Source organism: Cervus canadensis, chromosome 7 (genome assembly GCF_019320065.1).
Source record: "Cervus canadensis isolate Bull #8, Minnesota chromosome 7, ASM1932006v1, whole genome shotgun sequence".
NCBI lineage: Eukaryota > Metazoa > Chordata > Mammalia > Artiodactyla > Cervidae > Cervus > Cervus canadensis.
In genome coordinates, this window is record NC_057392.1 from 24,292,007 (window position 1) to 24,314,015 (window position 22,009).

The following is a 22,009-nucleotide window of genomic DNA, read 5'->3' on the forward strand; positions in this document are numbered from 1 at the left end:
GCTCGGGAAAACCTGGGACATTCCGGAACTTCCAGCACTCAGCTGTATTTTGTTTAATGGGTCTGGGGGTTGCGGGGTGTCTCAAAACGCCTTTGTACTTTCTTTAAAAGTAATTTTTGAAGAAGCCTAATTTCAGACATTGCAAGTGTGAAGACCCCCACCCCCACCCCACACTATTCTCTCCACCCGGGCCGAGCGATCCCAAATACCGAGCAGTCCCCAGAGCCCCTCCACCGTCTGCGCCGGAGTTCCGGGGCCACACAGTCTCTCTTCTGCGCCCGGGCTCGACGCTGCCCGCTCTAGAGACGAGTTCGGGCCGAGTGAAATCTTTCTGCTTGGGCTCGAGTGTATTTCCTCAGGAGCCGATCAAGTGCATCCCCATAGACCCCCGAGGACCGGGGCTGGGGGGACTCAAAGAGTGTGGTGGAGGCAAAAATGGGCTCTGCCTCGCAGGATGTAGCGGTCGGGGGGTGGGGGGTAAGCCGCCTGCTCGGAAAGCTCAGAGAAAGCTCCTCTGGGGCTGCGACCGTTTGCCTGAAACCCTCAACCCTGCGAGGGGCCGCGGGCGCCCCACGCAACGCGGTCTTCCAGTGGGGATCAGGTTTCCTTAGTAAGAGAAGAGGCTTAGCGATAGATGCACCCGGTTCAGACGCTGCTCAGCTCAGAATCTCAACCAGCAAATCCCAAGTTCGAACTCCGACAACGACGGTGGCAGCAAGGAAAGCTGCTGCTGATTTTATTTGAGTGGGGCCGCCGGGCATTGGGGGTTCTCAGCACCGTGCACAGGCTGTAACTGCGCTAACGGGGTGCACGCTTTGAAAATCAGCAACAAAACACACCGCCCCTCCTTATCGAGGAACTAAAATAAATGGAAAGCTGGCAGCCTGGGACCCAACTAAGTGGGTATCGTGAACCCCTTAATCTAAAGGGCTTTGTACCTAGAGCGTATGGAGTTGACTAACACCATGTACTCATTTTCCACCAGGAGCGCTCATTTAAGCGGCGATGTAGAATCTCCCTTCCCCTTGCTTTTCTAAGAGAAAAGGAAAGGAAACATTTCTGTATACACTCGTGTAGTGTTCCCCTGGAATAATACTAATATTTGCTTTTGTCATAATACAATACAAAATTTACAACGAAGCAATATGTTGGGCGGATGGATGCTGTGTGACAGATTCTTCCAAATTTGCTGCATGGGGGAAATTTCCAAAAGGCTCCTAGTTGATTGAATGAAATGTGAGTTTTCACAGTGAATTGAAAAATCAGTATTTGCTTAGCTGGAAGGGGAAAATAAAACAATTTCACTGAAAACAGCTTATTGACTTTTTTTCCCCTACAACTTTAGGTAAATATATAATGATGGGGGGGTCTCAGAAAACATTTAAATATTACACATTTTTTACTCTTTCAAAACGCTCGCAAAAATAAGAATCTCAACCATTCTCTTAAAATCCCCTCTGTAATATATTTCTAAAATTACATTCCTAAAAATGTAACATTTCTAAAAGAATTATTTCTGTTTTCAGTGACCATTTTAATGAAAATAAAAATCAGAGAATGTATTTTGCTAGAGGTGGACCACATTAGTTGGTTCTAATAGCACAGGGAATGAGAACAATTTTGATGGAGACTGACATACATGTAAATGTATGTATAATATACATTGTCCGGTTTTCAACATTGGAATTTAAATAATTAAACATCCCTTTCTCCCAGTGGATTTGAGATGATTTCACTTTTGAAATATAATTACTTTGGGGGACCAGATTCCTTCGTTTTTGCTACATCCTTCCTCTGTGTGAACGTTTCCATGGGATCCTGTGGTTGATAAGATGACTATTTCACAAACTTTATAAATCAATTTACAAGTCACAAGTAACAAACTGAGGAAGAATTTAAATTAATCTTTTTAAAAATTAGGGATGCTTAATAAGCATTTTGCTCTTAAAAATTTTGCATTAGCACTGCTATAGCAAAAGTAATAAACAAGGTTATAACACATAGAAGCCAAGCTTTTTTTTTTTTTTTAGAGAGAGTCATATATATAGTCATTTAATAACAGCACAATGCACCTGTGGTAAACGCTGTAGAACCAAGGGTATCATTTAAGGTTTCATTGGAATGTTTTATATGTTTGACAGTTATAGTATGGAAAACAGCTTTTAAATATTTCTGAATCAGCAAAAATAAATGTCTTGATTATTGGGGTTAATAGAGATACATGGATAAATGTAATATATATGCATATATGAATATGCATGTAAAGAATATAATTTAGAATCTAACATACCGTGAACGTCTCTAGATGGATTCATTCCATGTACACATTCTGAAAGAGTAGAAAATAGGAAAATAAAAATAATTGTGTGAATACATTGACAGCAAACACCAAATTTACTGAAGTTGATTAATTGTAATTGGAACCAATGCCAGTGTGAAAACTAAATCCCCTCTCTCATTTTTTTTGGGAGCTTGTTGCCTCTCACACTTTTTAGCACTGGAGATTTTTATAGCATATTGTCCAGCTTTGTGTCAAAAATAACTTAAAACAGTAAATCATCATATAAAAAATGAACTGTTACATATGCATATGGTTTTTATGTACCTTCTACCAATGTCTCCCCTTGCTAGTTAATACTGAAGTCTTTATCATTCATAGAATCACCTCTTTTAAGCTCTATATGGGATGCAAATGTGATTTATTTCATGAACCTTAAAAACACATTTGGATAATGTAGGGGTGGATCACAATTCAAAGTGAAAACCAAACCCAAAGGGGAAAGGTGGGGGGGGGGTATAAATTAGGAGTTTGGGATTAACATATACACTCTATAAAATACAAAATAGATAATCAATAGGGACCTACTGTATAGCATATGGAACTCTAGTCAACATTCTGTAATAACCTATATGGGAAAAGAACCTGAAAAAGAATGGATATATGCAAATGTGTAACTGAATCACTTTGCTGTCCACCTGAAATTAATACAACATTGTAAATCAACCATACACCAATGTAGAATAAAAATTAAATTTAAAAAAATTATTGTTTATAGGTAAGGAAAAACAACATCAAAAGCTCTCAAACCCTAACTTAATACAAAAACATTAAAAAATCTGTGCCAAAAAAAAAAAAAAAATCTGTGCCATACTAGAAGCTAAATGCAAAAAAGTAAAAATATGAATAGTTTTCAAAGTGATAAAAATAACAATTTGGAATATATCTTCTAAAAGAAACTAGTAGACAAACATTATAACCATTTACTTCCAATAATAAAATATTTTAGAAATATTTTCTTCCCACTTGATTTCCTTTCCTTCTCTTTGCTAGGAGGGCGGATTGCTTATACTGAAAGCTTGTATTCTTAAAGTGACAGCGATATCAATTGTTACTGAAAATAATTGTCATGATAATTTCCACATATGGATCACTTACTATATACTCCTGCATGTACAATTACAGGTAAAGTCACAGGTAAATCCACTAAGCAAAGCCATATGAAGCTATTTCTCTTTCCCTTGTATATCTATGTATAATGTTCTGAATTTGAAATGATTTCATCAGCCTTGTTATGGATAATGGTCAGAACTGAATGATTAACATGGAGGAAATAGCATTTTTCAAAGCCTTAAGATTTCAACATTTCAAATACTGCAGACCTAGAGCTTTCAACTCCACTGCACAATATTAGTATAATATTGCTTAAATAAAACCTTTAAGAAAGGAGGTAATTATTTCAGATTTCCAGATGCTGTTTAAATAGGCAGGAGAACAAGATTTTCAGCTCCTTAGTTTTATGTTTTTGCTAAGCAAAAAGGGCAACTGAAATAATAAGGGGTTCTGAAGGACTGCCTGTGATGAAAAATGAAAAGAATTAAGTATGTATAGTCTCAAAGGAGGCTTCCCTGGTGGCTCAGCGTTAAAGAATCCGCCTGCCAATGCAGGAGTCGTGGGTTCGATCCCTGAGTTGGGAAGATACCCTGGAGAAGGAAATTGTAATCCACTGAAGTATTCTTGCCTGGGAAATCCCAGGGACAGAAGAGCCTGACAGCCAGAGTCCTTAGAGTTGCAAAGAGCTGGACACGACTTAGCAACTAAACAACAAAATTCTCAAAAGAGCCTTCTTAAAGACACATACACACAAGATTGTCGTTTACAAGTACATAAAGTGACTCCATAAAAGTTTTTTAAAAACAGAGCAGAGAAAGAGTTATTTGCACTAATTGTGAATGATAAGGCAGAAAATAACAAATACACCCTGAAGTTAATAAGTTTAGTTTTAATAGGTGTGGGGGCTGGGGGAAATTCACAGCGGTAAGATTGACCAGACAGCTGAGTTTATGCTAAAGAGACCTAACAGAATTAACCACCCTGGAAATTCTCTCCTGAGACCCTGAGAAGCCTTTCCATGTCTGAGATTGAGAAATAGGAGAAGCAGAGTGGAAAGGCAAGTGTTTTGTCTACACACCTAATATTTCAGTAATTCTGAGAGAAGAGCCAAGATTTTTTTTTTTTTTAACCTAAAAACAAAGGCAGAAGTGAGAGGATTTTGAAAGGTGTGCAGCGGTCTGTTGAGAGCTTTTTTCGTTTGTCCTGTGCCAGTAGCTTCAAGGAGACAGCATGCATCATTAAGTTGGGGGGTAAGAGGGAGAGAGAGGAGGTGGGTGTCTGTACCTGAAGTCACACCTGTAGGAATTTGAAATGATTTGCCCAAGGAGTTGTTAATGATGCTAGAACCTGAACTGTAAGAGAAGACAGGTCTTGGGTATCACAACAGTGAGAGATGACTTTGGCCAGCGCTCCCTTCCAGTCTCTCCACGGCTGCTGTGTGCCAGGCCGTGGCCAAAAAGGCTACCTTGCCTGATTTATTCCTGGCAACAACACTATTCTCATTCCCATTTTACAGACCAGAAACCTTACACTTGGAGAGTTTAGGAAATCTGCCCAAACTTACTTCACTCTTGATTTCTGGACACGCACACATTCTCATCCCTGCATCTGGGTCTACACATGTGATGAGCTATGTTTCTTTTTGACCACAACTGTGTATTTTTATCAGTGCCTTTTTAGCCTTCTGAATGATTCAACTCTGATCTCATCTTTGACTTTTATCCTCCCTTGTCTCAAGGTCTCTATCAGAAAATAGCCCTGAAATTCTTTACTGAGCAGAATCGCCAAGTATTTAGGATTCATATCCTGAGGTTATTTCCGGCCATCTACAAAGTCTGAGAGCAGGTCAAGGTCCCTTTGGGCCAATAAGTGAGAGCCGTGGAGTATCAAGCTGCTGATGGACGCGTGTGTAGAGTCCAGGAAGCTGGAGGAAGGACACACAGGGGTTGACACCATCTGGTGGACTTTGGAAAGACCTGATTCTTGGTTAGAAGTGATATTGATTTGACTCTTGGAGGCCATGTAGATTTTTACCAGGTGGTCAGTAAGGCTTGGGGGGGCCTGGGGAGTTGGGAGAGAAGGCTTTCCAAGCAGAAGGATGAGCATGAGAGAGGCAGAGATGACATTATGACACAGGCCCACAGCATAGTTGGGGTGTAAGTTGGGGATCAGGTTGGGGTGTGGCAGTTTGTAGGTGACAGCGCTGGCAGACACAAACACAGACAGGTCAGAGGCAGCTTACACAATCTAAAGCAACCTGAACTTCAGTGTGAGGGCAGTGGGTTCTCTCAGAGCCCGGAAATCTGGGAAATAACATGATGGACACATATTTTAGGAAAATAAATCTATCAGAGGTGGATAGGTGAATTAGACGGAGTAGAGAAGGAGCAAATGAGCTACAACCTTGCCAAGCAAGACTCGTGAGCATTTAGGTGAAAAAAATGGGGACAGAAAAGGGGGGAGGGAAGTGAAGGAGAGGGAGGGATCTTCCCCCATTTCCTGCCCACGTGCCATTAGGAGCAGTCAAGACCAGTGAGGATGGGGTGGAGGTGGACACCAGCAATCAGCTTGGAATGGACGGGACAAGATGCTGGTAGAATAAACAAGAGGAACCAGTGTTGTGTAAGCTGTGAAGTTGGTGATCATTTGCTAGCTTGGCCGCAATAGCAAAGTAGCACACCAAAGACGCCTTCCCCTCCTCTTATTGTTTTGGGGAGACACCGCCTGCGTCCTTATGAGTCTCTGTTTCTGGGATTCAGGAGCAGGAAGCCACACCCCTAAGTCCCTGTCCTCCAAGAGTCCTATCTGTGATAAGGCTGATAGTTTGACGTCTGTCTGCTCCGCTTGTTTGCCGGTCTCACAGTTGGTTCTGGATCACGGGAGGACAAGGGTGTCTTGTATTGGCCTCTGTCAAGCCACCCCTGTAACTGTCCCCTTCTCTTCTGATTTCACCCTCAGCCCCACACAAACGCATAACCACTAGGGTCTGAACACTTTGCCAGGGAGGTTCCCTCCTCTTCAAGTCCTAGACAGCCCATGTAAGCAATGTGTACCCCAAGCCCCTGGGAACCAGGTCAAGGGCAGACTCTGATTCAATAGGTTTGGGGGTGGGGTGGGGACTGAGGTCCTGCATTCCCAGCAAGCTCCCTGTGATACCACTGCTCCTGGTTCAAGGGCCCTACTCAGAGTTGGCAAGGCCAGCTGCTTGGTATCCGCAAAAATGGTGCCCAGCACCCAGTAGACTGTAGTATTGAAAAGGTGTTTGTAAACAAAGTGCAAATCAACATGAAATATCTCTCCCATTGGATTTTTGAAATGAATGTGATGGACTGAATGTCTGTGTCTGCCCCCCCTCAAACTCATATGTTGAAGCCCTAAACCCTAATGTGATGATCTTAACAGGTGAGGCCTTTAGGAGGTCATCGGGTTTAAATGAGGTCATGTGGGTGGGGTGCTCACGACAGACTTAGTGCCCTTGTAGGAAGAGACTGGAGCCTTTCCCTCTCCCTCTCCCTGTCATGCAAGCACACAGCAAGAAGGCAGCCAAGTATTAATACAAGCCAGGAAGAAGGTTCTCACCAAAACACAACCATGCTGGCATTCTGATCACGGACTTGCAGCTGCCAGAACTGTAAGAAATAATTTTCTGTTGTGTAAGCCACCCAGTCTATAGTATTTTGTTACAGCAGCTGGAGTTGCCCAAGGCAATCATGATTACTGAAGCTCCCTTTGATGAGTGCATCAAACCTCACACTGAAGTCTTTACATGCATTATTCCATTTAGCCTTCTAGCAGTAAACAGCCCACCATTATTCCCTTCATTTTACAGATGAAGAAACTGAGATGCAGTTATTGGCCAGTTTGCCTCTAGATTGCCAGTCATAGCCAGCCAACTCAACCACCTTGCAAGATTCACATCATTACGTCATTGTCACTCAAACTTCTTTACTAGTTCTTGACCATTTGCCTTTAAACCCTGTGGGCATCTCTCTTATTCTAGAGCAGCACTGTCCACTAGAAATGTAATATGAGCCATATATGTAATGTAAAATTTTCTAATAACCACATGGAGAAAGTAAAGAGAAATGGGTGAAATTAATTTTAATAATAAATTTAACTTAGTACAGCCCAAACGATTTCAACATGTAATCAATATTAACATCGTTCATAAGGTATCTTACATTATTTTTCTTTTAGTAAGTTTTCAAATTCCTATATGTATTTTGTATTCACAGTGTATCTCATTTCAGTCTAGCTGTGTTTCAAGCCCTCAAATGTCACAAGGCTAGTGGCTACTGTACTAGACTGGGCAGTTCAAGGGCGACCACTCAAAACACAATTCCCTCTGAAGAGCAGTTTTGCTGCTATTCAGCTTGTGTTCAAACGAGCCCTGTTTATAACCTGCTATTAGCAAAGGCCATTAAGTAATGCATCTTTCTTGACTCATATTTTCTCTCCGAGCTGTCCTGAAGCAAAGTTCAGAATTTTATTACAGCATCACTTGATTGGCTGTGTCGTAAGGACACACACATACACGGTGAAAACAACTAAGCTGCAAAGGTTAGGGACCACTGTCGTTGCCACTAATGCATTTTCACAGCCATGGATGAGCTACAGGTCTGCCTCATGCATTGCTCGTTTCCACTTAAAGTTTACCAGCTGCTGATGGCACAGCCTATACAATGTGCTTTGGTTTCTTCGACTCTGAAAGAATACTACTAAGGAATCTCTTGACCCTTTCTTTTCCAACATGCTTGTGTTCTATGAAATTCATACAGGCAACATGTATTAGAACAAAAGGTTTTATGTTTACCAGCTCATGACTTCGAAACAGAATTGCAAAGTGATTGAGGGATATTCTCAAATAGTGGCTGACTGCTGAAAAATCGATGCTTTCAAATTGTAGTGCTGGAGAAGACTCTTGAGAGTCCCTTGGACTGCAAGAAGATCCAACCAGTCCATCCTAGAGGAAATCAACCCTGAATATTCATTGGAAGGACTGACACTGAAGCTGAAGCTCTAATGCTTTGGCCACCTGATGTGAAGAGCTGACTCATTGGAAAAGACCCTGATGCTGGGAAAGATTGAAGGCAAAAGAAGAAGGGGGCAGCAGAGGATGAGATGGTTGGATGGCATCACCAACTCAATGAACATTAGTTTGAGCAAACTCTGGGAGATAGTGGAGGACAGGGAAGCCTGGCGTACTATAGTCCATGGGGTTGCAAAGAGTCAGACACCACTTAGTGACTGAACAACAGCAAATGAACAGGTTTATTTTGAAATACTGCATATAGGTTTTAAAACAAAACAAAACCACTCAAGATATCAAATTTGCTAGCCATTTTCCAGTTGAAATAATGAGTTCACATCAGTGGTGAGTCAGCTTCTGGCCTCAGTTATGGAGTGGGTCCACCTGTTTTTCTTCTAGTTCTCAGAAGCAACAACAATGAAGAAATATGAAGCCAGGTTTGTTAACAGAAACTACAGGCCCTGCCTCATTGCTTTGGTTCCTTGGGGGCTATTGGAATCTTTGAAGGTCTAAGCATCTCTTAAGAACCAGCACCCCTGGTTTCCACCCCTTGGTGTTGTGGGTTGGATGGGACCTAAACCTCCCCCACATTCTCTTTTTTATTGTTGTTGTTTAGTTGCTCAGTTGTGTTCCACTCTTTGTTGACCCTGTAGACTGCAGCACGCCAGGCTTCCCTGTCCTTCACTGTCATTTTCTGCTCTTTAAATGGAAGGCTGAGAAACCACTTATGACACATAAAATTAGTTCTCGGAGTGATTTCCCCCATCCAAGCTCTATGGAAAGTACCCAAGTGTCTAGGAGCTTCTTAAAGTCCACTACTCTTGAGAAACACACTTGAGTGTATACACTTTTCTGTGGCTTTGAGTCCCCTAACTGGGGAATGTGACAGCAGTCAAGTTTTCTAGCAGATCACAGAAGTAGCTTCTATTTAAAAAACATTACGTCTAGAGTCTGCTTTAGTTTAGACATTTTAATTAGTATATTTAAAAGCATTTCTGCCACTATGAATTAGAAACAAAACACAGATTTTCTACAAATTTATGGTTACCAGGGGATGGGGTAGGAGGAGGAATAAACTGGAGATTGGGATTGACATATATGCACTACTAAAGATTAAATAACCCGCTGTATAGCACAGGGAACTCTACTCAATACTCTGTAATGACCTACACTGGAAAAGAATTTAAAAAGAAAAAAAAAAGTGGAGTTTATACCTGATTCAATTTGCAGTATACCTGAAACTAACATGTTATAAATCAGCTACACTCCAATAAAAGTAACATAAACACAAACAAAAGAACCCCCAAACAAACTAAAAAGAAACAAAACACAAGTTTTCTAAGTTGAGGAAAGAACAATAAATGAGAATGTCTGAATGAATATTTAGGAATTTCAGTTGTCCTTTCCCAGGGTTCCTTCAACAGGGAACTCTCCTCCCCACAGCAAACACTTTATTTTATTCTTTGTGCATATAATTTATCTTTACTCTCTCACTTATGACAAGGGAAGGTCTGACTCTTTTCCTTCTGCATCACTTCTGTTTAAAAATAGCTAGGTGAGTCAGTTTAACTGGTTCTTGAACTGCTAGACACAGGGAGGAGGGTTGGAGGTTAACTGTAGGTCTGTTTGATTAGTCACTTTGTGCTGGTCTCAGTTTCCTCCTCTGAAAAATGAGAGCCATGGACAAGCTTTTCCAGTTTTGTATTTAAGTGCCGCTTGGAACTGTGAGAAATTGACCTGGTCTGATACTGAATGAGGTCAGCATATGGCCGGAGTGAACTTGGATTTTGAGTGGGAAGGGGAAAGAAAAGAAAAAGGAAAACATAGGATCAACTCAAGACAACACATTTTAAGAATGTTACCAGTTTACACAGGGTTCCTCCAACTGCACATATGTCATTTCTAGTCCTGCAAGCAGGCCTGAGAAGCTGCGATTTAAATACACACACAAATAACTTTGAGATTCTGCACCTTCTAGAAAAAAACAAAATACATTGCTGTTCTGTACTATATTTTACATAGGGCTGAGATCAGAGAGGCGCTAGCAGTAAAGAACCCTCCTGCCAACGCAGGAGGCATAAGAGGCAAGGATTCGATCCCACAAGGATTCGATCCCTGGGTTGGGAAGATCCCCTGGAAGAGGGCACAGCAACCCACTCCAGGATTCTTGCCTGGAGAACCCCATGGAAAAAGGAGCCTGGCGGGCTACAGTCCATGGGGTTGCAAAGAATTGGATACAACTAAAATAATGCAGCATGAGATTAGAGAGAAATAGATATTTACTCATAAATAGTACCTATAATTTATTACCACAATTATTTAAAAATATTAAAATTCACCCTTTTTACTAATTCTGTTTTCTCTATGTCAACCCAATTAGTGAGGTTTCACTCTATACTGTATTATGAAATAATGACTAAAAAATAATATGCATATATAACATACTTTAATTCTTGTAGAATAAATAGCTACAAGGTTCCTCATTGTGATTATTACAACTGTGCATAAAATTGGAGCTTTTTTTCCAATTGAAATAAAAAATTTCTATTTATGATCCCATATAGATTGTAGAGAAATTTCTCCAAATACAACAGAACTTTTTAGAAAGAGAATGTAAAGGCCTGAGATAAACCTTGGGTTCTGACTCCCCAGTCTGTCCTGAACACAGAAATCTACTTAAGAATCAAGAGTAAGCAGTGATATTTAAAATGGATAACCAACAAGGACCTACTGTATAGCATGGGAAAATTTGCCTAATGCTGCGTGCCAGTCTGGATTGGAGGGGAGTTTGCGGGGGAAAGGATACATGTATATGGATGGCTGAGTCCCTTCATTGTTCACCTGAAACTATCACAACATTGTTTGTTAATCAACTATACCCCAATATAAAAGTTTTTTTTTTAAGTTTAAGAATTTTTTTCCTTCTTTATAAAGTTTTGTTTTAAATTGAAGTATAGTTGATTTTTGAGGCTTCCCTGATAGCTCAGTTAGTAAAGAATCTACCTGTGATGCAGCAGACCCCGGGTTGATCCCTGGGTTGGGAAGATCCCTTGGAGAAGAGAACGGCTGCCCACTCCAGTATTCTGAAGAATTTGGGGTCACAAAGAGTTGGACACGAGTGAGCGACTTTCATGTCACTTTCACTTCATAGTTGATTTATTATATTAATTCCAGGTGTATAAAGTTGTTTTTAATTATGTTTTCCCAATGAAATATCATTTTACAATTAAAAATAAATAATATTATTTATAAAAAGAGTGAAGGAATTGCTGAGATAGCTGAGATATATCCATTTTATTGATCAATTAAATTATAAATTGCCAAATGTTGATCTTAGAGTATTTTTCCAGGCACTCAAAATGAATCCTTCTGCCTTCAGATTTGAAAAACAGAATTTTGAATGGAGTAATGGATTAAAAAACTATCATTATCCTACTTGCTGTGAGGTCATGGAATTATACGCCACAAAAACTTGAAAATTTCATGTTGTAGTATGCAATAAAAAAGACCTATAAGAATAAGCAACAATGGAAGCAATCATTCTATGAAATTACATTTTCTAAGTTTCATAAAAATCTTAAGATCTGCGTTGTAATGTTTACATATTTTTATATTAAGGTAATACTATTAAATAATATTATATAATCAATATTCCAGTAATAATCACATTTCTATGGATAATGCTCCAGTCATTGAAGTAAGATAATAACAATTCTGTTAACAACTAATAGGGACATATTGTATGACACACAGAACAGTCAATATTTTATAATAACTATAAATGGAATATAACCTTTTAAAAATTGTAAGTAACTGGATTGTACACCTGTAACATATATATTGTACAGCAACTGTATGTCAATGAAATATCTGTTTTAATTAAAGAAAACAATTTTGGGGAAGATTTCTTAGGAAACATATTGCCTATTTCTCAATCAAACAACGGTCAAGTCAGATTTAAACTTAAGGATTGTCTTGGACTTCCTTAGAAAAATGCTATGTGTGCGTGCTCAGTCATGTCCAACTCTTTGTGACTCCACGGACTGTAGCCCGCCAGGCTCCTCTGTCCGTGGGATTTCCCAGGAAGATTCCTGGAGTGGGTTGCCATCTCCTATTCCAGGGGACCGTCTCAACCAGGGATTGAACCCAAGTTTTTTGGGTCCCCTGGGTTCCCTGCATTGACAGGCAGATTCTTTACCACTGAGCTACCTGGGAAGCCTGAAAAATGCTATAATTTAAACCTACTCAAAAAAATGAAACAAATTTTTCTATCATTCTTGAAAGAAGAATGGTGCTAATTCAGAGAGTTCACCTCTTCTTAAAAGGTAGAGTGGAAGAGTGAAATAATCTTTAATGAAATTACAGCTGAAAAATATCTATTATCTGTTAGCGAATTGCCAATTTCTACTACTATGTTCAATGAAAGCAATCTACGGAGATCATCCAAAACTTATTAGAAATGATTAAATACATAAACTCCAAGACTTTTTGTCATATATTTTTGCAGAATTGGTAGTAGTTTTTTTTTTTTTTTTTTTTTTTAATAGCAAGAACAAAAGAACAGATGAGAGTCCAAATATGATGACAAGTAAACCTCTGAATGAACTCAGGTTCTTTTCTAGTTGAACTACTGATTTGGAAGTTCACTAATGTTTCACAACTACAAAACGACTAATTCTTATTTCTCTTGTCACCTTTTCGCAAGTATTGGGAAATAAAGTACTCCAGGGTAAGTTTTGAAAACGGGCATGTAGGAAGTATTTATATAAAAGTAGATTTCAATAATTTTTAAAAAGCATTCATTTACAAGAAGTTCTTTAATTGTCAAGTTCTCCATTTAGGAAGCATCTCACCTTTTTTTTTTTTTTTGAGAAACAAGTCTATTTCCTTACCAGTTATGAAATAGGAAATATTTATTTAGCTAAGAACTCTCTTTTGCTGAAGACGTGAGATAATGACATGGACTTCTAAGGAGGAAAAGAAGAAAACTTAACCCAGTGTGCCAGTGAGAGCTCTCCTTTGTGCCTATAAACACCACAATGAGTTGTCAACCTGAGCTGACTCCAGGTTTAGCACAACAGGGAAGAAGAGTGTCCAGAAACTGCCTAGTGACCTCAGCGCAGGAGACCTGGGCAGACAGACCCCTTGTCTGGATCCACACACCATTCTAGAGATCACTATTCAATACTGGCACATTAAACAATGACACGAAGTCAGGTTTTCCCCCTCACTAACCAAGCTCACAAGAGAATTCATTTCTTTTCTTTTTGCCTCAGGCATCTATAGGCTAGCAATTTTTATTCTGTTACTGAAATGATTTTCCCCCATCCTTCCCAATTAGAGTGGAAATGGATGAAGACATCCGGTTAACCCCTTGCTTACCAGGAATGAGATGGGAACTCACATGGAAGCTTTCTTTTCACTTTTGTATATGGTTTATTTTTCTAATTATGGTAAATGATGGTTCAATTAATCATACTCTCTCCCAAAGACACTCCTTTAGCAAAAATGTGATAATGCCTTAAGGTAAAGCAGGAAAAAAAACCCGAACAAAACAAAAGATCCCAAAACAAAACCCAAACTTCTTTTATGAGAATGTTATTGTTACTTATCATTTTTATGTGTTCTAGAATTCTTATGAATAAACTTAGATACAAATTCAGATACACCCTAAGAAGTTACAGCAATAAATACACACTTCTTCCCTGTATTACAGAGAATAGATACAGTACAAGTGGAATTTTTTTGTTTGTTTATCCTAAGGTTGAAATATCTGGAGCTAAACAAGAGAAGTGTGGATAAATATCTAGAAGCATCTGAGACACCTGAAACTTATTAAGTAAGCTCTCCCCTCCACAAATCTAAGAATAAAAACTTCTACAGAAAAATGTCTTCTCTTTGTTGATCTTTAAAATTTTAGCATGTTGAAATCCAAAGTACATAGACCTTAAATAACTCCTCGGCAGAAACTTGTGAAACAAAAGTCTTTTCTCTGCTGAAGGTCTGTTTGTTTCACTTTGAACAGAAGAGAAAGGAGCATTTCTGATGTGTATTATAAATCAGCAACCCCTCAAAAAGTGAAACTCCCCATGGGACAAATTTTTGGATCTTTAAAAGCAAATATAATTTTTTTCTTATTTTTTTAAGGAGAACTAATATATAAGTGCTTATATTGAGTTAGTAGGTCAAATAAATAATTGATCATACCGGAACAACCTGCAGTAGCTCAGGACGCACAATTGGATTTTGGCTATGCTAGGTTTTAACAGGTTTGGGGGATTCATTTGCCTGAAGACAAGAGACTAGGTCACTTGACCTCTGGGGATCCCTCAAGTGTTACTTGTCTCTGAGAAGAGAGAAAGCTATAGAATTGATTCACCAAATCTGAAAGCTTTCTTTACGCTAGTGGACAAATAAGAATGATCGGTAACACTCATTCAGAGCTGGAGCTGCTCTGAGGCCCAGGCACTGGGACAAGGGCTACACAGGCTTTGTTGCTGTTGTTCATTGCTAAGTTATATCTGACTCTTTGCGACCCGTGGACTAATGCAGGACACCAGGCTTCCCTGTCCCTCACTTTCTCCTAGAGTTTGCTCAAACTCATATCCTTTGGGGCTTCCCTGGTGGTGATAGTGGTAAAGAACCCGCCTGCCATTGCAGGAGACATAAGAGACGCAGGTTCAATCCCTGGGTCAGGAAGATCCCCTGGAGGAGGACATGGCAACCCACTCCAGTATTCTTGCCTGGAGAATCCCCATGGACAGAGGAGTCTGGTGGTCTACAGTTCATAGGGTCGTAAAGAGCTGGATATGACTGAAGTGACTTAGCACACATGCGTGTCCATTGAGTTGGTGATGTGTTATCTCATTTAATTCTCTCCATGATCTTATTAAGTCTGGAACTCTTATCCCTTTAAGTCTACAGAGGTTAAAGAGCTTGCCCTCTTAGAGATGGAGCAGCAAAAGCAAGAACTTGATTAGCTTCACTGAGAAATCAGTCTTTGAATGGTGTGTATTTTTAATAACCATGTGGTCTTCATGTTTCTCACCAAAAAAGTTTTGTAGACAGTGACTTTCTAGAAGGACAGCCTTTGCTTCTGCCAGGCTGACCGTCCCCAGTTCAAGGGCGTGTGGAAGCAGGTCCCCTCGAGGAATGTGACACCAAGAACTGAGCTGCTTCCGAAGCCCTGAACCCAGAGAGATGGATTAATATTTCAGCGGCTTATTCCAGAATGGTACTTAAGGATGAGAGCCCATCTCAATTTGGGTTTGAGCCCAGGGCCTTACGGTTTAAATATAAAATGCATTAAAGCCCTTTATTTAGAGAGCCGGATGCCATTTTTAGGGAGCAGCCCCGGTTCTCCTTCTGACTTTGTTGGGAGTACAAAGCAAATAGGTGTCTCAGGGTTGTCATTAGTATTCATTATTTATTAGGACTTGATGGTGTACTCATAGCCCGGAGGGTCATGAGCTGCCTGCAGTGGAAGGCTTGACCCTAAGGACAGTGCTTCCCTGGTGTACAGGCTTGGGGGGTGGTGGCACTCTCGACTGAGCAAGAAAATCACAACAGGAGGAAAAGACGTAGCATCACCCGTGGAGGGGTCAGGAGCTCAGCTGTCCGTCTCTGATTTAGAAAGCAGCAGAAAGACATTGCCTTGTGAAAAGCTTACTAACAGTGACTTCAAAATCAAAGACTGTGACCCATTCAATGATGTCAAATGAAACAATCATAATAACAACCACAACAGGCTTCCCTGGTGCCTCAGACGGTCAGGAATCTGCCTGCAAGGTGAAAAATCCTTGGGTCAGGAAGATCCCCTGGAGAAAGAAATGACTACCTACTCCAGTATTCTTGCCTGGAGAATTTTATGGACAGAGGTGCCTGGTCGGCTATAGTCCATGGGGTCACAAAGAGTCAGACACGACTCTAATAACTACTATTACTATTGTACATATGCAAGAAAGGGAAGCAAAAAAAATAGAATGAGATAAATTAAAGAGCACTTCACAAGTAGTCAGAACAAGTATTGCTTCCTGGCCCTTTATTCGATTGCTAGAACCATCTCCTGAGTCATGGTGTGGGTGGTTTAGTTGCTAAGTCGTGTCCAGCTCTTTGCGACCCCGTAGAATGTGTAGCCCACCAGGCTCCTCTGTCCATGGAATTTTTACCTGCAACTTACTTCCTACGGTCACTGGCAATTCAAAAATGTTTGAAAGCTTCTGGCCTAAAATGTCTTTTTTTCTTGATACTTATTTTGTTCAAGTGACTCGGTGGGGGAGCCTCTCTGAGTCTCTGTGGGTCCCCTAACCTGACTGTGCCTCTGTTACCTCCTGGCCAAGTCTAGAGTCTCTGCCACTAGCAGAAGGTTTATAGAGAAGCTCCCTCTCAACCATCACCGCTGAAGCACTTGGAAAAACCAGACACAATCATCGAAAGTCAAGGATTATTATAAAACAAATCAGAGTGAAACTGTTTCGAAGGCCACTCTTCCATGGAATGGCCTCTGATCATTTTGAGAGGTGAAGAGAGTCTGAGCAAATATTTTGTACAATCCATTCATTGAACTGTGGTGCTGGAGAAGACACTTGAGGGTCCCTTGGACTGCAAGGAGATCCAACTAGTCAATCCTAGAGGAAATCAATCCTGGCTGTTCACTGGAAGGACTGAGGCTGAAGCTGAAGCTCCAATACCTTGGTCACCTGATGCGAAGAGCCGACTCATTGGAAAAGACCCTGATGCTGGGAAAGATTGAGGGTAGAAGGAGAAGGGGCGACAGAGGATGAGATGGTTGGATGGCCTCATCAACACAATGAATATGGGTTTGAGCAACTCAGGGAGAGATAGTGAAGTACAGGGAAGCTTCGTGTGCTACAGTTTATAGGGTCACAAAGAGGCCAACACAACTCAGTGACTGAACAACAATGAACAATTCATTTTCTATAGAGAAAGAAGGCTCCAAACAATGAGTGGTTTTTCCCAAATCCCCTAATAGTGACCCACCTGGGACCTCTGGACCTGTGAATTAATGTCTTGTCGCCAAAGCTGCTACTGTTTCAATAGCCTTGCTGTTACTCCTTTTAAAACAAGGATAGTCTTGTGAAATTTTATTTACAGAAAATTTACAGCTCACGAAAAAGTTAATTGATTTCTTCTCTTTCAAAGTGGTTTCCTGATTGCAATCACATAAACTAAACTCCAGCCCCTGGAGAAATTGCAGGGACTGAGTAATAAATCTCCAAGGAGAGATACTGAGAATCTTTGGGAAATCTCAAGAAATAATGAAATAAGATGCAAAAAAGAATATGACTCAACTCCTACCTGAAATGTCAATCAGGAAGGGATTTTTAAAATTGTATTGGAAAGGCAGAAGAGAGAACGTCTCTTTTCTCTCTTTGCTCGTCTAAACTGAAAGTAGTGAACCAAAAACATGTCACCCCAAAATGTCCCATTTGTCTCTCCAGTGGGGGGAAAATGTGCTATAAAACAAAAGACTTGGATGATACAGCAAGGTCGTTGCTCAATGCTATGTTGTAACACGACTTTAACTGTCACTGAGGGCCAGGATAGCAAATATTGCATCAACTCCTCTGCAAGGTGTTTCCTGGGCTTTGCAGACAGACTTGTTCAGGGGCGGTGCAATCTATTCTTGTGGAGGCCAGATAAAGCCTTGTGCTCTGGGCCACTATCTTTCAGTGCTGAGGCTGTAGATAACACAGTTTCACACCCGCTGCCCAAGTCCTGCTTTCCCAATTTGTAAGTCTTTATTGCTAAAGTCTTTTGTGTGTGTTTTATCAGACACATTTTATCATCCTTCTCCAAATGCCCTTTGTCAAAGTCAGCCTTTGAACTTCTTTTGCATATACGTCTAATGTGACGAATGATGCAGTATATGTAAAGGTTTATCTTAGAATTCCAAAGAAAGAGGAAGAGAGTCATTGATCTTTCTGCTATAATAGACTTTTGGGGGGCCAGTGTGTGTGTGTGTGTTTGCACAAGTGGGCGTGGATGCTGGAGGGACAGGAGGTATAATCTTGTTATCTATCTTTTTAGATATTATGCAACAGATTACTCTAAGCAAATCATTTGTCTTTTGATTTCTGAACAAATTAAGCCTGAACATTAAGGGAGCAAAACAACTGCTAACCATCCCCCTGTTTTGGATGGTGCTAAAGGGTGGGGCTGACCTGGAGGGTCTTGTTCACAGGACCCCCTGTGTGGACAGCACTCCAGGACAACTCTGTGTTCCTTTTTCTGTGTAGTTTGTGCACACAAAAAATAAGATTCTTGCTCTCCTCTCATTTGATATGAGCACCCATCCTCACAAGAGGGCCTGACGCTCTCTCACATCATTTATGGGATTACCTGGTGGCTCAGATGGTAAAGGTTCGGCCTACAATGCAGGAGACCTGGGTTCAATCCCTGGGTTGGGAAGATGCCCTAGAGGAGGGCATCGCCACCCACTCCAGTATCTTTGCCTGGAGAATCCCATGGACAGAGGAGCCTGGCGGGCTACAGTCCATCACATCATTTCTATCTCCTTTATATGGCAAGCAGATGGAGTTCATTTGGATCACACCAGAGAGGTTAATAACTTCGTCCCTCTCTTTTCATTTTTTTTTTTTTTTTTAACTCAAAATCTCAATACTCTTCTGTGAAAATCAACTAGAAAAGGAGAGGTGGGGCCACATGAGGGTGCACTGTTCCCTTCTGGGACACAGAGGCAACTTCTTTTTTTAAAAAAATATATTTTTTGTTTATTTATTTATTTGTCTGTGCCAGGCAGCTCATACGCTATACCCAACACAGAGAAGGTTGAGTGCTTATGGGGACAACATTACACTTCTTTAAAAAATAGACGAAGATCATGGCATCTGGTCCTATCACTTCATGGCAAATCAATGGGGGAAAAGTGGAAAAGGTGTTAGATTTCATTTTCATGGGCTCCAAAATCACTGTAGATGGCAACTGCAGCCACAAAATTAAGACACTTGCTCCTTGGAAGAAAACCTATGACAAACCTAGACAGTGTATTAAAAAGCAGAGACATCAAAATTCCAACAAAATTCCATCTAGTCAAAGCTATGGTTTTTCCAGTAGTCAGGCACAGTTGTAAGAGTTGAACCATAAAGAAGACTGAGCACCAAAGAATTGATGCTTTTGAACTGTAGTGTTGGAGAAGACTCTTGAGAGTTCCTTGGACTGCAAGGAGATCAAACCAGTCAACTCTAAAGGAAATCAAGCCTGAATATTCATTGGAAGGGCTGATGCTGAAGCTCCAATACTTTGGCCACCTGATGCGAAGAGCCGACTCATTGGAAAAGACCCCAATGCTGGCAAAGATTGAAGGCGGGAGGAGAAGAAGGGGATGATAGAGGATGAGATTAGATAGCATCACTGATTCAATGGACATGAGTTTGAGCAAACTCTGGGAGATAGTGAAGGATAGGCAAGTCTGGAGTGCTGCAAGCCATGGGGTCACAAAGAGTCAGACATGACTTAGCAACTGAACAACAACAGCAAAAACAAACAAACATAGATGATGTGTCTTATGTCTTGCATGTCCCCGGAGGGAGATGCAGAGGATGGTGAGTGCTGAGATGAGTCAGGAGGGTTGATCGTGGCTCTCTGGTGCCAGCCAGACCATCCTTCCTTCACTGGCGGGAAGGTGAGCTTCTCTCAGGGTTGGAAAGAGAAGCAGATACACCTCTTCAAGATTCAAACCTGCTCTTTTGAGTTCTGGGTCCTCTCACCAAATTTCCTCACTTCTCATCACCTCTTTCCCTTTTTCTTTTTTCTCCTCCTTTTGAAAGCTTCCCTGCTGGTTTGTACTTGGGCCACTCTACAGTGTTTTATGGTAGAAAGAACACCACCAGGCCAGTATGGACAGAGAAACAAGCCAACAGATTCAGTTTTAAAGAAATCGAAATGAACACCAACTGACCCTGAAATCAGCTTCCACCAACCAGCTGGACTCCTGGCTTAGCTCTCCCTTCCCCAGGGACTCACAGACTTCTCTTATCCTAAGCCGGCCATCCTGGAAAACCAAAGCTTCTGGGTGGGGTCCTGAGTCATGCCTCATGTCTCCCTGGTGTCTGGCAAGTGAGCAAAGAACTCTGTTCTTTGAGGGAGCTTCTGTTGCTCCCTCACCTTCCCCCATCCCCCCTGTCTGGAGACTCTGGGCTCTCCCAGGTCCTAGTTTTTCTCCTTTCCTGATCCAGTCGTCAATGACGGAGATCGTTTTCAAGACATACCACTTTTTCTAGTGGGAAATTCATTTGGGCTTCTGGGGACCAAGAACAAATGAACCGGTTCTTTCTGGAGTCAAGAACCACTTAATGAAAGCAACACGTGGAGGCGGAAAGCTCCCTTGTGCATCGTCCTGTCCATCACGAGTCCTCAATATAGCACTAAAGCTCCCCGTCCTCCACTGAAACCCAGCACCAGACAGAAGCCTCCCTTCTACCCCCGGGCACAATGGACAGCCCTTCCCAGTGGGCGTCATCCTCACCTGCTAGTACTGGGCACTATGGGTGGGCTTGTGCATGAATCACACACCGGTTGGGACTCCTAATAAGCACGTTGGTGCATTGGTTGCCTTGCCCTCCTCCAGGGGATTTTCCTGATCCAGGGACTCTCATTAAGTACTTTTTATGAATGAATGAATGAACGGACCAATGAATGATGAGGACCAGCGGCAGCCACCTCCTCTCAGGCCCGCTGTGCCCCGAGGCAACCCAGGTCTCATATTGAGGGGAGAACTAATTGCAGGTGTGGAGTGGTGAAAAAGCATCTCCCTTTATGACTTGCTTCTTTTAATCTCCAGGTCTCCATCGGGGAGCCCGGGGAACTGCCCCTCTGCCTCTGACTCTTGTTGCCTCGAGGGTTTTGGAGGTTGACATGGTCAGCAACCCGAAGAAGCACCTCAGATGGTCTGTGAGTTTCAGACACAGCGATAGATAATCACAGCTGGCCCGCAGCCGGAGGAGGAGGCATCCTACTAACAGGAGCAGTGGATGCTTTGGTTATGCAAATGTATGGGTTTTTTTTTTTCCTCACTCGGATGGTAAAGGTTTCTGGTTAAATCAAAACCAAAGAAACATAGCAAGGGAGACTCATCTGTCTAGCCCCTCCTCATCCCTGTGCTTCAGCCTAGGCCCTCATCCTATACCTACAGACCATTGTTTTCCCCTGTTTTCCTTATCTTTGGGGTGCAGGCTCAACTGAGGTGGGAGGGATTCTCTCTACATTTGGGAACCTCTGATGTGCCAGGCCAGTCTCAGCATTGTTCCTGGGTATGCAGGACTCAGATGGATGAGCATCTTTGATTCTGAGCTAAATAATCTGAGTTGATACAAACTAGGGCCTGGGAGAAGCTCTGGCCTTTCCACCCAGGTGGCTCCATGGGCCGAGGCCAGGCTGGAGACAGGCCTAGAACTGCAGGAGCTTGTCTGGGGCGAGTGAGACTCCAGCAAAGAAGGAAGCCTGTAGGGCTTTGCACAGAGCTGCCCATCTACCGATGCATGGAGATGAGCAGATCGGAGTAGACCTTCTGCAGTCTTATCTGAAGGCTTAGGGACACATGTTGGCAA

The 22,009-nt window shown here is 41.5% G+C and overlaps 1 protein-coding gene across 4 annotated transcripts in view; it reads right to left on the bottom strand.

The window, feature by feature from the left end:
* Positions 1 to 22,009, bottom strand: part of RUNX1 (RUNX family transcription factor 1) — a 265,388-nt gene that overhangs the window by 100,623 nt on the left and 142,756 nt on the right. For 3 of the 4 annotated variants that reach the window (XM_043474678.1, XM_043474679.1, XM_043474675.1), the window contains exon 3: positions 2,291 to 2,329. The exons of the other annotated variant lie outside the window; for it this stretch is intronic. In XM_043474678.1, coding sequence (XP_043330613.1) covers positions 2,291 to 2,329 — 39 coding nt within the window. The remainder of the gene's footprint in view (positions 1 to 2,290; positions 2,330 to 22,009) is intronic. 4 annotated transcript variants of the gene reach the window in all.